At 44.7% G+C, this 17,647-nt stretch overlaps 1 protein-coding gene across 1 annotated transcript; it reads right to left on the bottom strand.

Annotated features, from left to right (window-relative positions):
• Positions 1–9,813: 9,813 nt before the first annotated feature.
• Positions 9,814–10,749, bottom strand: LOC134296235 (uncharacterized; the record flags this gene model as incomplete). The annotated part of the gene is made up of 1 exon (XM_062970548.1): positions 9,814–10,749. A coding segment is annotated over exon 1 (936 nt), but the record flags the coding sequence as incomplete, so codon positions are not given.
• Positions 10,750–17,647: the final 6,898 nt, after the last annotated feature.

Genomic DNA, 17,647 nt, shown 5'->3' with positions numbered 1-17,647 from the left:
ACTGAGAAACAAGCATTGAGATGGTTGCCAGAAAAAATGGCAAGAGCTTTGAGCTTGGATGGGTTTTTTTTAAGAACAAATTTTCCTCCTACTCACTAAATAAATTATTCTGCTTTCTGTTCCACAATAATGAAATTCAGAGGCATAAGCAGAGGGAGAGAAAAAAGTCAAAGATGCTTCTAATATGAAACTGGTCTTAATAGTCTATATCCACAAATAAATTGATCAGAATAGGGACATAGCACTTCCTTCAAAAGGGCAATATACTCAAAGCATTATGAAAATATTAAATGTTATCAGTGGAAATGCTGATGATGAGGAGTACTATTCAAATATCTTGTCATCTATCCTAGCATGCCACTAATTTGTCAATCATGGTAAAACTCATGTGCCCACACTGCTGATAGGTCACAGATGGGAAACATATGGTCCTCCAAATGTTGCTGGATTGCTATTTACATGATTTTGCATCACCAGTTATGCTAGTGAAGGTTGAGGAGGGCTGTAGTCCAACAACATCTGGAGGAACACATGTTCCTCTCCATGGTACTAGACACACATTTGATATTTCCACTCCAGGCACAAGCTTTCTCATTGTAAGCACCACCAGTACCACCCTTAGGTTGCCAGAGTAGCCCCTGCTCAGTCTTGGACGACACACACTTCTTTGATCCATTTCAAACTAGCTTCAGAGCAGGATACGGAGTTGAGACTGCTATGGTCTCCTTAGTGGATGATCTCCATTTTAACACTGACAGGGGGAGTGTGTCCCTGTTGGTGCCTTTAGACCTCTCATCGGCCTTCGATATCATCGACCAGGATATCTTTCTAGAACACCTGGGGAGCTAAGTATTGGAGGCACTGTGTTGCAGTAGTTCAGGTCATACCCCTCAGGCAGGTTCCAGATGGTGGAGCTTGTGATGTGGTGTCCCACAAGGTGCCATTCTATCACCAATATATGAAGAGAGATCATCCATAGGCATGGGGCGGGGTGTTATCAGTATGCTGATGACATCCAAATATATTTCTCCATGCCTTCAAAAACTGCCTCCGCTAAGGATAGTGTGTCTGCTCTGAATGAATGCCTGAAGAAGGTAATGAACTGGATGAGGATAAACAAATTGAAACTGAATCCAGACAAAGCAGAGGTGCTTGCCATCAAGGGTCCTGATTGGGGGATAGAGGTATGTCAGCCAGTCCTGGATACAGTTACACTCCCCCTGAAAGACTGTGTCCACAGCTTGGGAGTGCTCCTGGATCCGTCTCTCCAAATGTCAGCCCAGGCAGATGTGACGGTCAGGAGTGCTTACTGTCAGCTTTGGCTGATACACCAGCTGCACCACTTCCTGGATTTGGAGAAACTTAAGATGGTAGTGCACGCACTGGTAACCTCAAGACTGGACTCCTGCAATGCATTCTGAATTGGGCTACCTTTGTACCAAGTTCAGAAACGCCAGCTGGTTTAAAATACGGTAATGGCAACATCCAGGAGTGAGCATATCACACCTGTTCTAAAGTCACTCAACTGGCTGTCAATTAGTTTCCAGGCAAAGTACAAGGTGTTGGTTTTGACCTTTAAAGCCCTACATGGTTTGGCTCCAGGTTACCTACAGGATTGCCTTCTCCTGGACAATCCACCCTGCACACTGAGGTCCTCTGGGGAACATCTGCTCCAACCAGCCAGAATCCAACTGACAACCGTCACCCAGAGGACCTTTTCATCGGCCAACCCACGACTGTGGAACGACTTGCCAATAGAATTCCGACAGCTAGATCAGCTGTCAGAATTTAAAAAGCATGTAAAAACCATCTCTTTTGGCAGGCCTACCCAGCCAGTCTTTAAGTATGAATCTTAAATGTATGTCATGTATTTTGGTCTCTGTCCTGTGTGATTAATGTGTATTTTATATAAATACTCTGATCTGTATTTTTATGGAACTGAATTTTAATGTGTGTTTGTAGAATTTTTATAGTATTTGTGTGTGTTTTAATTGTGCTGTGACCCGCCTCGAGCCGTGGGGAGAGGCGGGTAAGAAATAAAATTATGATGATGATGATGATGATGATGATTATTATTATATCTTTCATTCTCTTTGTCTCTGTGCATCTCCATATGCATTACATGGCTAATGTATTCAGTTAATCTTGAAAACCCTAAAACATCTAATTCACTTAGATTTGTATTAGAAGTTATAATAATTAGGTATTATATTCATTTTTAATTATCATTTAGGTTTAAGTTAAAAGTGTTACCAGAATGAAGCAGTAAAAGCCAGTAGTCTTCCTCCTTTTAGCTTGGGAAAGATAGAATCAACTGCATTATTTTTTGGAAACCCTATTTTTTATCCACCCCACTGAAAACACTTGTGTTCCTTTCCCTTCCTCTCTAGTTTATAATTTATTTTATTTCGCCTTCCCTTTTACTGAGTGTCTTTGGACACAACACAAGAAGAGCATCTGGATGTAAAGAAGACCACCATATTCTGAGCTCTGTAGTACTTGTTAGTTAAAAATCATGTAACCTTAGAATTAACTCAACTATTGTATTCTGATTATTTTAAAAATAAGCAAAGATTCTGATTTCAATTTCATTTCTTACAGGAAGAGCTGAGAAATGTAAAATTAGTCAGTGCTTTGGGTTGTTGTATGTCTTTCGGGCTGTGTGGCTATGTTCCGGAAGTATTCTCTCCTGACGTTTCGCCCACATCTATGGCAGGCATCCTCAGAGGTTATGAGGTATGGATAAACTAGGCAAGGAAAGGAAAAATATATATATCTGTGGAGAGTCCAGGGTGTGGCAAGAGTCCTTTGTCACTGGGAAGCCAATATTAATGTTTCACTAATGTTTGCCTCACCACTAGCTACTTTCAGTGGGACAATGGATTCTATGAACAGAAAGATGGAGTGGCCATGGGGAGCCCTCTCAGCCCAGTAGTAGCAAATTTCTATATGGAAAACTTTGAAAAATAAGCCCTAGAAACAGCACCAAAAAGCCAACTGTTTGGTTCAGATATGTAGATGACACCTTAACAACTTGGAGCCATGGAGAGGAAGAACTCAGCAAGTTCCTGGACCACCTTAACAGCATCCACCCAAACATCCAATTCATCATGGAAAAAGAAAAGGAAGGAAAACCGCAATTTCTAGATGTTCTGGTCATCCGCAAACCCAATCTATAATTGGGCCACACAGTTTACAGAAAACCTACACACACAGATAGATACCTTCATAAAAACTCCAACCATCACCCAAGTCAAAAAAGAAGCACAATCAAAGCCCTGACAGACCATGCACAAAGAATCTGCGAACCTCACCTCCTCCAAGGTGAACTGAACCACCTAAACTGGGCTCTACAGGCCAATGGATACTCCACCACAGACATCAGAAGAGCTGCAAGGCCAAGAACAAGCCATGAGAGTCAAGACAAAGATCCACCCAGAGGAAAGGTGTTCTTACCATACATCAAGGGAACCACTGACCGCATAGGCAAACTGATGAAGAAGCACAACCTACAAACTATCTATAGACCCACAAAGAAAATCCAACAAATGCTACAGTCGGTGAAAGACAAGAGGGATCCTCTCTCCTCTGCAGGAGTCTACCGGATACCATGCAGCTGTGGACAAGTCTACACAGGGACCACCAAACGCAGCGCCCAAACAAGAGTCAAAGAACATGAAAGGCACTGCAGACTAATTCAACCAGAGAAATCAGCCATAGCAGAGCATTTGATGAACCAGCCTGGACACAGGATATTATTTGAGAACACAGAAATGCTGGACCACTCCAACAACTATCATGTCAGACTACACAGAGAAGCCATTGAAATCCACAAGAATGTGGACAACTTCAACAGAAAGGAAGAAACCATGAAAATGAACAAAATCTGGCTACCAGTATTAAAAAAAACTCTAAAATCAAAACAGTAGATGGGAACCAACACTCTGAGGGCAGAGGAGCCCCAAGGACGGCTAATGACTGAACAAAGGATGCCCCTCAGGCAAGAGACAAAACCTTTCCAATGCTAATTAGGGTGATTAACTGAAACATTAATGCTGGGTTCCCAGTGACAAAGGACTCTTGCCACACCCTGGACTCTCCACAGATATATTTTTTTCCTTTCCTTGCCTAGTTTATCTATACCTCACAACCTTTGAGGATGCCTGCCATAGATGTGGGTGAAACGTCAAGAGATAATACTTCTGGAACATGGCCACACAGCCTGAAAGACATACAACAACCCTGTGATCCCGGCCATGAAAGCCTTTGACAACACATTAGTCAGTGCTTTAATGCAAGTCTCTCATTTTATTATTGATAGCTGAATTAGTAATATAATTCTGGAATTAGGGTAATGTTGAAATGCCAACCTAAGGTATTCAATTAAGTAGAGGAGCAACTGTACTTTGGCTAGACCTTTTATGAGAAATGCTCTATCTTAATTGATTTTAATTAGTTCCTATCACCAAACAGCAACGGACAGCTTTATCTCTTAAACCACTCCTCTTTTTAACTTTGATAATGTTAACTACATACACATCTTTTCTGGACCATTTCTGTCAGAGTCCTAATAGTCCACTTTTCCTTTTAACATGGAGTATCACAACATGGGGCAAGAACCAATTTGTTTCTGTATACTTTTTGGATTCCATAACAGAAGTTGGGAAATTGTAGTTCTCCAGATGTTGTTGGAGCACAGCCAATTGGCTACACTGAGTAGGGAGTTGTAGCCCAGCAATGCCAGGAGGGCTGTAAGGTGCCCATTGCTTATCAAGAAGTACCAGGAAGACAGCAAGTAATAGTAAGTGTTGAAGAGAGGCAATGCTAGGTTTGGTTTTGTGGCACTAGAGCAGTAATTCTCAACCTGGGGTTCCCAGATTTTTTGGCCTTCAACTCTTAGAAATCCTAACAACTGGTAAACTGGTTGGGACTTCTGGGAGTTGTAGGCCAATAACATCTGGGGACCCCCAGGCTGAGAACCACTGCACTAGAGAATACCTTGATTATTCCTCTGTGTAACAGGAATATTGATATACTCTGACATCACAGAATGTGAAGCCCTAAAGTAGGTTACACTTAGTCACTCAATAAGCCAGATTCCAGGAATGCCATGTTCTCTAGTTAGAATAATGAGTGTTTAACTGTAGCGGAACCTTTGTGCTACGGTCCTTGTTGAGCGCAGTGGAGGAATTGGAGACGAACAACTGAAGGAATTCCAAGAAAGCAGTTTTATTCCGCTAATGGCCACTAGGGTTCCCCCTCGCACAAAATAAGTGCTTTCTCCAGGGAGAACCCCCAGTGGCGGGCTGAGTAAATATTTATACACACTACAGGGTTCGGGTTATGCCCGCCCACAAGCAAATTCATTGGCTTAGAGTTGTGACGCTGCCTGACTTGGACCCAATCAGTGCTGACCAGCGGGCCGGCCGCACTCTTTCTGTGCCGTGCTCACAATCATTCAGAGCGCCTGCGTACGCATGCGCTGTTTGTTTATCTTTAGCTTTCATTTCTTCAGAAACACATGATTTCCCAGAAGTCACATGTTTCTGTGAGTTTATGCACCCGGGTCGCTAGCTGTCGCCATCTCTGCCCATATATGGTATTTCCTGGGGTTCTTTAACCTCCCGCCTCACTCCCCCATTTTCTTTTTGCGAAGCGCATGTACAAAAGCTGAAGCAAAGCATTATGGTTCCATCCAATCCCGCTTGGCTTGGAGTATGGCTATCTTTTCTCCAGGTAAAGATTGTGTGACACACCTAGTACACATTTGCATCATTATTGGAGTGCAGCACATAACTATGAGAACAATGAACAATCCTAAAATCCCTACCAACAATATGTCCTTCAACCATTCTATTGAGGGTAACCAGCTAGTCACCCAGGAGAAGGGAGACCAACCTTCTACCTCCTGGACATTATTGTAAATTAACTTTTGTAATGACTCGATGTCATCTTCAATAGTACTATTCAAGTTATGAAATTTCACTACACAACGCCCTCTAACCATGGCGCATAACCCCCCCCTGGCCGCCAGTAGGTAGTCAAGGGCCAACTTATGCTGTAGGGCCATCTGGCTGATTTCTTCTACTTCAGACTGGATTTCCCGGAAAATTTTACCAGTGGCATTTATGGACTTTTCAAGGCGGCAAGTCAGGCCTAGAACACTTCTACGATTTGCTTGAGCTACAATCCCTGGGTAAGCACCCAGTGTCAACAAGCCTGTGATCAGGCCTCCTCCTACACGGGAGGCTTCTGAACCTGACAGGGCCTTGTTAATAATGACCTCATCCGAGCATTCTGGTCCTAGAGGGCCTGTTTGCACAATGTCCCGTTTCAGGCGCTGATGCCTTTTGTGTAAGACCTGAACTGGGAATGTCAAATAACCCACACCGACACACTGGTAGTTGCCGGGGTGATAATTTGTGGCCCATTTATCAAAGAAAAACCATAGATTTGGATCCCTAATTTGCCATAACGGACAGAGGCTTTTACCTAGGCTCAGTTGGGTTAATTGTTGCAATATGTTCATATAAGATTTTAGGCCCTCAATAGAATCATTCACACTAAATGTAGGATAATCTGGATACATGCTAGCCCACTCGGTTGCGGTTAGATTTAATCGTGAGACATAAGATGTATTAAATCGTCCATGTAGATAGAACCGGTCTCGACAATGGGAGTAATTGCCTAATCGGGAAAAGAACGCCTGCCTAGTTCCCCAGTGTCTCCACTCAGAATTCCATATTCCCGATCCTCCACAACAGAAGCACAAACCCCTGGTGGAGGTATGGTATCTAAACCGTCGAAACCGAGTTTTATTTATTTATTGCGGTATGCTAGAAAACACGGTAGGTGGACCCTCCTGAGCCTTGGACAATCCCTCCAACACAATCTGTGGTTCATCAATTAAATCGGGAAGAAATGAAAAATCTCCTATGGTGAGGGGGTGTTCATATATTAATGCTACCTCTTTCCCGTGCTGCTCAAACATATAATTGGCATGTTCTTTTATCCAATTCCCATGTGCTCTTTTTCCAAAAGAGAGAATAAAACTCAGCACAAATAATATACCAAACACAGTGCGCTTTCCTCCCCTCCTCATAACTTGTCTCCCACTTTTTCCTCTCAAAATGTCTAGCCACCATCTCCCAGAGAGCGCCTTTGTTGGGCCATGCTGCGACATACTTGACCACCGACGCTCCGTTGAACCCGAAGGGATCAGCTTCATGGCCTTGTTGACCCCTTAGGGAGTTGCCGGATGATCCTGAGTCTCAGGTCCTCACCAGGAACTCGCTCCGTCCGCCACTCCTCAGGTGCTAGTTTTACACGGGTGTAATGTATCCACGGCTTAATCTCCTTCACCTTCACTGCAGTGGGGGTAGACAGGAGCACAACATAGGGTCCTCGCCACTTGGGTCCCAATGGCTCAATCTTCCAATCCTTGACCAGAACCTCGTCACCTGGTGAAAAACAATGTAGAGGTGTGGTAGGGAATGGTGGGTTCAATTCAGAAATGTATTTTTCTAACTGCTGCATTTGTCTGCCCAAAGCCTGAACCTGGGCCAATGTCTGTTTCTCTCCTATGAGGTGTTGCTCAGCTCCTGTCTCTAAGGCTTCCTTCAAGCTCAAAGGGGGTCGTCCATAGAGTCTTTCAAAAGGGGAGAGTCCTGTCCGTTTGTGTGGTGTACATCTGATTCCTAATAATGCCATGGGCAAAACCACCGTCCACGGCAATCCTGTCTCTTGGCAAAGTTTCCCAAGCTGAGCCTTTAATGTCCTATTCATTCTTTCCACTTTTCCAGAAGATTGGGGTCTATATGCACAATGTAACTTCCATTTTATGCCCAAAATTCTACATAATCCTTGCACAGCCTGTTGAATATATGCGGGGCCATTATCTGATCCAATTTCTAAGGGTATGCCAAATCTGGGAATAACATCTTTCATTAGAGCTGTTGAAACCTCTACAGCCTTCTCAGTCCTTGTAGGGTAAGCCTCCACCCATCCTGTGTATGTGTCCACGAACACCAGTAAATATTTGTATCCTTTGTATGGGGGCATTTCTGTAAAGTCAGTGACTAAAGCTTCAAAGGGTACCCCACCCACATGTTGGACTCCTGGTGGCTTGAGGGGTCCTTCTCTGGGGTTATTTTTTATACATGTCCAGCATCTTCGGGCTGCTGCTGCCGTTAGGCTATGTAATCCATCGATATACAACTGTCGTCCTAGCAGATTTGCCAATGCCATTTTTCCTAAATGTGTATTTTGGTGCATGTGTTGGACTATGTGCCATGCCAAGTCCTTAGGGACGTAGACACGGGCGTCTGGCATCACTATGAGTTCTCCTGACCACTGACCCTTCTCCTTTAAGGCCCATTCTTCTTCCTCTGGTGTATATGTAATGTTATGTTCAGTTAATTCTACCTGTAGGGCCATTACCTGATGTTCAATATAGGGCAGCCTAGCTGCCTCTTTGGCTGCCAGATCAGCCTGCCTATTTCCTTGCACTACGGGATCGTCTCCACGTTGGTGCCCTTTACAATGCATCACAGCCACCTGCCTTGGCTTCCAAACCGCCTCCAGGAGATCCACAATCTCTCCAGCATGTTTCACGCACTTTCCTCCAGACGTGAGGAGCCCGCGCTCCTTGTACAGTGCTCCGTGTGCGTGGAGGGTAGTGAAGGCATATTTTGAGTCTGTGTAGACGTTAACCCGCTTTCCGCTTGACAATTCCAACGCTCGGGTCAGGGCAATCAATTCGGCCTTCTGGGCAGAAGTCCCCGGGGGCAGTGACCCTGCTTCCAGCGTCTCTCCCCCCCACCGGACAACCGCATAACCTGAATGTCTTTGATTATTTTCCATAAAGGAGCTTCCATCTGTGAACAGAGTGTCGTCCACCTTAGTCAGTGGCACATCCTTCAAATCCGGTCGACTGGAGAATACCTCATCCATCACCTGGGCGCACTGATGGATCGTGGTGTCTCCTGGAGTCGGGAGCAAGGTGGCCGGATTCAGAGTGGAGCAAGTCTCCAGGGTCACCAGTGGGTTGTCACACAACAATCCCTCATATTTCATTAACCTCTCACTTGTGAGCCAGCGCGGTCCCTTAGTGTCTAACAGTGCCTTAACGCTATGGGGCACCTTAACTGTCAGTGGCTGTCCTAGGGTCAATTTATTCGCTTCTTTGATTAAATCTACTGATGCTGCCACAGCCCTCAGGCAAGGTGGCAATCCACGAGCCACTGTGTCCAATTGCTTTGACAAGTAGGCAATCGGCCTTTGCCATGAACCTAGTGGTTGGGTCAATACTCCAACCGCTGTCCCTTCCCGCTCTGCAGCGAACAGAGTGAATGGTTTTTCCAAATCGGGCAGTCCTAATGCTGGAGATGACATCAATGCTTCTTTTAATGCCTTAAATGCCTGTTGACATTCTTCTGTCCACTCAAATGGATCTTCTCTTCCACCTCTCGTAGCCTGGTACAGCGGCTTAGCCAACACGGCGTAGTTGGGGATCCACTGTCTGCAATATCCTGCTGATCCCAAAAATTCCCGCACCTGTTGCCGGGTACTGGGAGTGGGGATGGCACAAACAACTTCCTTTCTTTCAGCTCCTAACATCTTCTTTCCTTCGGTCAGATGGAACCCCAAATATTTCACTGTGGGACAGCACAACTGGACCTTTTTCTTTGACACTTTGTAACCCTTCTCTTCCAATGTCTTGAGTAACCTCAAAGTATGCTCTCTAGTGCCCCCTAGTGTCCGGCAAGTGATAAGCAGATCATCTACGTACTGAAGCCAAATTCCTTCTTCTTTAGGTATTACAAAATCCTGTAAGTCTTTGGCCAGGGCTTGACCAAAAATGGTTGGGCTGTCCCGGAACCCCTGAGGAAGGCGTGTCCAAACATACTGGGTCCTTTGCCCTGACTGCTGAGATTCCCACTGGAAAGCAAAGATCGGTTGGGATACAGGGGCTAATCGAATGCAAAAGAATGCATCCTTTAAATCCAATACAGTAAACCATTTGGCAAATGCTGGTACTAGACTCATCATGATGTATGGATTTGGCACTACCGGGGTTAGGGGAATGGTGGCTTGATTTACAGCCCGCAAATCTTGAACTGGGCGATATTCTCCTTGTCCTCCAGGTTTCTTGACTGGGAGCAGGGGCGTGTTCCACGGGGAACTGCATGGTACCAATATCCCATGCTGCAGAAGTCGCTCTAGATGCTTTCTGATCCCCTGCACCGCCTCTCGACTGAAGGGATACTGTGGCTTACATATGGGTCCCATTCCTCTTTTCACTTCCACCACCACCGGTGGAACATATTTAGCTAATCCTGGAGGATTATCTTCTGCCCACACTAAAGGAGTCTCATGCCATGGCCATTGTATTTCTTCAGTAAAAATCCTAACTTGAAACAGTCTCCATTCTTCTTCCATGGGAAATGATAGTTCCATTTGTCCATTCTTCATGAACTGGAGTTGTGCTTGTAATTTTGATAAAATGTCCCTTCCCAATAAAGGGACTGGGCAGTCTGGAAGATATAACATCTTATGCTTGACCTGATGTCCGGCCAGATTGCAGGTGCGTTCCTTGAGGAAGGGGCACTTCTGGGTCTTCCCAGACACCCCTATTACTTTCGTAGTTTCCCGAGTTGGTGGACTAATTTTTGTATTTACTACTGATTTTTCGGCACCTGTGTCCACTAAAAAGTCCAATTGTTGGTCCCCGATTTCAAGTGTGACCATCGGCTCCCCGGGGTCCAACAAAACAAGAGCCTGGCTTCCTCATTCCTCTCCTCCATCCATATCTTCCCATTCTTCTTCCATCACAGCTGCTGCAGCTATCACCTCTCTTGCAGGAAAAGGTACGTAGTTTCCACGTCCTCTTCCCCTTCCTGGGTTTCTTCCTCTCTCAGGCCTTCCTCTTTCTCTCAGTCCTTCCTGACTTCCTTCTCTTCCTTCTGGGCATTCACCTTTCCAGTGTCCAAACTTCTTACATTTAGCACATTGGTCTCGACCTAACCTCCGAGGGGGCCCTCTTCTTCCTCCTTGTCCCCCTCTGGCATATCCTCCTCTTCCTCTCTGTCCACTTGCACTTTGTTCCATCATGGTAACTAATGCTTGGTATTCCTGCTTCTTCTTCCTGTCCTTCTTCTCTTCTTCCACCTGGTCTCTTGCCATATAAACTTGATCTGCGAGTGCCAACAATTCATTCATAGTCTTTCCTAGAAATCCTGGTTGCTTTTGAATCTTTCTCCGGATGTCAGGAGCCGCTTGACTGATAAAAGACTGTTGAATCGCCCTCCTACCGTTTTCATCCTCCAAATTATACGGGCTATACTTTCTATATGCTGCCTCCAGCCTTTCCAAAAAGGCTGTTGGTGACTCAGATTTTTCCTGTACCACTCCCTGAATTTTTATAATGTTGACGGGTCGCGGCGGGCCCCTCTTTACCGCTTCTACCAATATACGCTGGAATCCTCTCAGTCTCTGCAAATGTCCTTCTTCTGCGGTGTCCCATTGGGGATCTATTTCCACAGGAAACCTCTGTGCTCCCCACTCGGCTGCATCACCATCTTGTGGGGCCCCAACCTGGGCTATGGCTACCCCATTATTCAACACTGCTCTTCTCTCTTCTGATGTGAACAACATATTCAACAATTGTCTGCAATCTTGCCAGGTGGGATTATGGGTTGCCATAATCCCTTCCAATAGCCTAGCCATAGCTTGGGGTTCTTCACTATAAGGTGGAGTATTATTTTTCCAGTTCAAAATGTCACTACTACTGAAAGGCACTACCTGGTATGCTTGAACTATCTCATTCCTGTTGTTTATCACAGGCACCGTTCTCAAGGGCATCTGGAGGGCCGGGCCAGTCGGTGAATCACCAGGCCACACCGGAGCTCCATGTCTCCGAGTTTGTGCCGGAGAAGCATCACTGGGCATCCGTTGTGACCTCTTCTTTTCCTTTGTTTCCTCCTGATATTTTTCTAGGCTAGGATAGTGTTTCTTGGCCGCTTCGGTTGACTCTGGAGAGTAGGGTGGGGGTCTCGTTCCTAGTGTAGGTGCACCGGGGGCTGTTCCCTGGGGTGGGGGGGGCGGTGGCAAGGGTGGCGGCAATAATTCCTGTTGTCTAGCCTGTACACTCAACTGTAAATCTGGGTAGTCCTCCTCATTGGATTGGAAAACTTCCTTCTTTTTCCCTTCCTTCTTCACCACCATACATTTGCCATTCCTGCACTGTCGAACCCAACCTGGATCTTCTCTAACTACCCGTTCCCAAGTAGCTATATAGACCCACTGGTTCGGATGATTCACAGCACAATATTCTTCCACTGTTCGGATCAGTTTTAGATCCCACGTTCCTTCTACTTGCCAACCTAACCCAAACTCTGGCCATTCTCCCTGACACAAATTCCTCAGTGTATAATCTCTCAGGTCCCTTGGGTTGCCTGCTACGGCTCTGATAGCAAAAGAGCCAAAATTATCTAAGATGCATTGTAAGGGAGTGGAGCTCTTTGAATTTTTCCCTCCCATCCTGCCTAATAGAGGGGACTGTCCTGGCCTGGGCACCCGGCCACTCAACGGCATGCGTCAGGAAACACAAGACAGAGCCCCTTTCTACCTCCCTGGGAACTTTTTTTGTGTCCCTCCCGGCGCGGTGTTCCCTTAATGTCTCATGCAACCACTATACTTGCCAGATTTCTGTAGACGTCGGACCAACCTTCGCCCCTGGGCTTTTTCCCTGGATCCTTTTCCTCCTGGCTGGTTTCTATGGAACCTCGCTGGTGTTGCAGCTCCCACCGTCAGTCGGCGTTGGCATCAGAGGCAAGCACCGCAGCCGGTCTTGTAATATTCAGGGGCCCCTTCTCGTCTCACGGTAGTTGCCTCAGGCCCCCACCGCTGAGTTGGGGCCGTCCCGCCAACGGGATCCGTCTCCAATCTCCTGGCCCGTCTTATAGGAAATCACGTCGGGGTCACCAGAAAATGTAGCGGAACCTTTGTGCTACGGTCCTTGTTGAGCGCAGTGGAGGAATTGGAGACGAACAACTGAAGGAATTCCAAGAAAGCAGTTTTATTCCGCTAATGGCCACTAGGGTTCCCCCTCGCACAAAATAAGTGCTTTCTCCAGGGAGAACCCCCAGTGGCGGGCTGAGTAAATATTTATACACACTACAGGGTTCGGGTTATGCCCGCCCACAAGCAAATTCATTGGCTTAGAGTTGTGACGCTGCCTGACTTGGACCCAATCAGTGCTGACCAGCGGGCCGGCCGCACTCTTTCTGTGCCGTGCTCACAATCATTCAGAGCGCCTGCGTACGCATGCGCTGTTTGTTTATCTTTAGCTTTCATTTCTTCAGAAACACATGATTTCCCAGAAGTCACATGTTTCTGTGAGTTTATGCACCCGGGTCGCTAGCTGTCGCCATCTCTGCCCATATATGGTATTTCCTGGGGTTCTTTAACCTCCCGCCTCATAACCTTTTTACTAGTATGCCTTATTTAAGTATTGGCAATATAATGAGATCAGGCAGGGGTTCCAGCTGAATTTCAAAATCCATAACTTGAAAAAGCTATTGAGGCAGCTCGTATAGTTGACAAGCTTTGGAATTCTACATGCAGTTATTTTACGTATAGCTGCAATCCTGTGCCCACATGTCTGGGAGTAAGCGTTATTGAAGTAAGTGAAAATTGCTTCTCTGTAAATATGCAAGCAATTGCACTGTAAACATTATTAATAGCAATGGGAGTTTAACAAGTTCACCATGTGCAAATCTGCAGCTTAGATGACATATTTTACTCTATATGCAAGGTCAAATATAATATGCCTCTGGAACAGAGCTTCTAGGAGACATAAAAGGAGTCATTGTTCTCCTGAACTGTGACAAATGGCTGGCCATCATATTGAACAGGATCCATTAATCCGGATTCAAGCTAATAAGGAAAGGAGGAGGGGAAGCGAGAGTGGGTGAGGGAGAGACAGGTATATTTTAACTCAAAGTGAAAAAGAATTATTTGGGCTAAGTACCCGTAATCACACAGCAGGGACAAAGCTATGCCTAAAGAAGGCAAATTATGCCATCACAAAACTTAGATAATCCATCAACACTACAGATTTCCTGGGAAATGGTAGACTCTCTAACCCAGTATTGATAAAACATTTCTACAGAGGCACAATGATTAGCTCTATTACTGAAATCCATCATGTGCTGGTTTGAAGAAGCAGTCCAGGAGGCTAGATATATAAACACAGACATGCACTCCAATGCCCCAATTTTACAGTTTTATGATTGCAATAATCTCAAAACTAGGAAGAGTCCTACAACAATTGTATGTTTTAAAATGGAGGTATTACATGCTGCTTCCAAACAACAGGAAAAAATATATTAAAGAAATGCTTTAGTTTGTTTGGCCATGTGAAACTTTTCAGGGAAGTTTATGAGGTCTGTCTTTTTTCAGTCTCCACAGAGCACATAAATCTGCATCTCAAATATTTGGGAGCATGTTGACACTTTTGGAATTTTGGATAATTCTGAGAAAATGACAGGGCACACTACACCAGAGGTATCCCTATCCTATGGTTTCCTTGCCAAATTTTAGTCAGATGTTTGTCATTTCTTTTATCTGAGGCTGGGAGTATATGAAGTTGACCAAAGGTCAACCAATGAGTTTTCATGGCTGAGTAGGAATTTGAATCTAAGAATCTGTCCTTTAACCCATGCCAAATTGGGTTTAAGAAATTCGATTGGACGAGGGTTAAAGTCCACACACCTCCCCACAAAACATGGGTTTTGGGGGGATGTCCAGGCTCCAAACACCCCCCCCCCAAAAAAAGGCCTAAAAATTAAAAATTACCCACCCAGTTGCCATGAAACTGCTGCAGGAATCCTCCTGGTGTGTAAAAATGATGTGCTAGGCAAGGATTGATTTCCCCCCCTCTCATGGTGCATCATTTTTACATACTAGGAGAACTCCGAAAGCAGTTTCTATTTTCCTGGTTTTTAGAAAGCCTAATCAAAACCACCAAGTAAGTAAAACTTGCTGTGATACTTTCTAGCTCCAAGGATTCAGTACTTGGCAAAGCCCCATCTCATGAAAATATCCCAATACTGGATCTATGTAGATCCTCTTGCTTTTTGCTAGGAATTCCCATCCCAAACCGCAAGCAAATCAATTTCTGTGCTCACAGATGTACTCTATGATTTTAATCATTTTAATTCTGTTGGTTCCAACTTGAATCATTCTGAATGTCTGAAAACTTACTGTTTTCATTGTATCTTCATCAGTTCTCTCTACTCTTGAATAGAGGCCAGGGCAGGGAAGAAAATCATTGACTATTAAGAAAAGTCTTGCGAGAGAATGGCTCACATTTTGCTCTTTAAGCTACAGTTGAAGACAACTGATGGCTATCAGGGGCAACTTAGTAGGATTGCTAATGGAAAGGCAAATTAGAACGCCCATTTCCAGTTCCAGCACAGAATATCATTCCAAAGTGTCTTAACCTCAAAGTAACTACCTCCTCAGACTACCAAGCTAAACGATGCTATACACTTAGGCCTGCGTGCATATGCTTTCAAATTGCCTGTAGACTTACAGCAATTCCCTGGGCTCCATAGCGTTTTCTTAAGTAGAAACCTGCAGAGGCAGAGGTTTGCCATATCCCCCCTCTAAAATATAGCCTACGTTATCTGGTATTTGTTGGCAGTGTCTCATCCAACTAGGGCTGACCCTGCTTATACATGGGGCATAATCCAATCTGAGAACCAACATGCTTAGAACTAGCAAATTTGATAGGAAAAGGATCTGAAAGACTCCATACTCTCTTGAGCCTGTACATGAAATGTCTATGGGGCCTGCTGAAGATGTTTTCTGCCTGGAAACAATGAAGGCTATTTTCTGTCCCATTTAATGGAAAATCAGGAAAATTATTACCAGTGGAATGATTTTTCTACACTGAGGCGGCATCCTCTCCTACACTCCATCACACCTGACTTCAGTAGGTAACGTTATTGGGGAGAAGAGGTTAGGGTAGGCCGTATGACATACAACTATTTCTTCCTGTACCTTTCAGCCACGTCCCAGACTCTGCTGCCTGAGGGGACTGCCTCTGGCTCACTTTGCCTAATAGCAGGGTTAGTCTTGAATACTTAATAAGCAAACACCATCTCCTTCCTATTCTGAATAATGTGTAATCATCATAAACAAAAGTAGTATCTGAAAGCCCAAGTTCTTAACATGCGCGGGCTGTGGACCCCTTAGCCTAGCAGCTCCGAGAATGAGCCTCAGGTTGTCTGTGCCCTGCGTGCCAAAAATTACCCCTCCCCACTTTAGATTTGCTTCCTGTTGCTTAGAAAATTGTTTTAGAATTAATCAATCAAAGGAGGGAATATATCGTTTTCTGAGCCTAAAAGACTCCAAACAATTTAAGAACCAATTACCTACTGCCAGAACCACCTGGAAAAACTAACAGTGATGTTACTAATCAGAATATAATGCCCTTCTATGGAGTAAATCAGGAAACTGTCAGATATTTCAGTGTAACTATTGTAATTTGAAAATGATTGGTGCAATGAATGGATGGTGTCATTACACACTTCAGTCACTAAGCAACACTAGATTTAGTTGTTAATCTGGTTAGTTATGAGATTCCTTTTGCTCTTCTGTCTTTTTTAAGAGAGAAGGATCATCCCCCCAACTTATTGAAAAGCAACAATTCTTTCTTCTTCTAGTGATATAAAAGAGATTCACTTTTATAGCCATTTCTGATCAGAACACACCCATTCTTAACCTTCACTTCCAGTTCTCTGTGGCTTCCAGTTACAGTGTAAGAGGCCATTCATTCAGCCTTGTCCCTTGTGCACTCATTGTGCTTTGCCTGCACTTGCTGTCTTTTTGTGGTGCTGTGGCAGCCTTGTCTGAAACCAATCTTTATTATACACAGCACAGTGCTCTTCTTTGAAGTGAACCCAGGCCTCACGGGTCACTTGCTTCCAAATCATTTGCCTGCTTGCACTGTACATCCAGAGTAAAGGAAGAACTTACTGCAGCAAGTCAGCTAGAAAGCTCTTCTGTATTCAGCTCTGTAGGACAGGAAGCATGGAAAGGGAGGGCAAGAGCCAAGGATTTCTTAGAATGCAAGTGAGTTTGGTAACAAGGATCAACACATATATCTAATTGATGATGTGTGAATCACAAGAGACTAAGTCCCCTATAATCTTTTAGAGCTGCCAACTGGCCAACTGACTAGAATTTCTCCAGGTGGGCCTTAATGTTACTCTCCTGGCTGATTACCAAAACAGAAGGATGAAAACCAAGAAAAACATGTCCAACTCATTTTGTGTGGTATCGATAGTACAGAGTAGCAAAAGTACATTCCCTAGTGCAGGGGATGCACTTTGTCTACTTGGTATTGGCCCATCCAAATGTCCCCATAGCACTGTTTCCCTGCCTCTCCTGCCATGGATGAATTGCCTGTATTGGAAGACTCCAGTAGCCACATTTTAACGTTTAAATAGGTTTATGATTTTGACCATTTCTATCTTTGTGTTTGGAGATACTTTTATGGTCCAACCATCCCCAGAAAGGTTCCAGGGCAGAAATTTTCCCCCAAATCTGCCACAGTTGTCTTGAGTTAAGGCAGTGG

This window comes from Anolis carolinensis, chromosome 2 (assembly GCF_035594765.1).
Source record: "Anolis carolinensis isolate JA03-04 chromosome 2, rAnoCar3.1.pri, whole genome shotgun sequence".
NCBI lineage: Eukaryota > Metazoa > Chordata > Lepidosauria > Squamata > Dactyloidae > Anolis > Anolis carolinensis.
The sequence above is the reverse complement of the archived record's forward strand: the minus strand, read 5'-3'. Positions and strand labels throughout refer to the sequence as shown.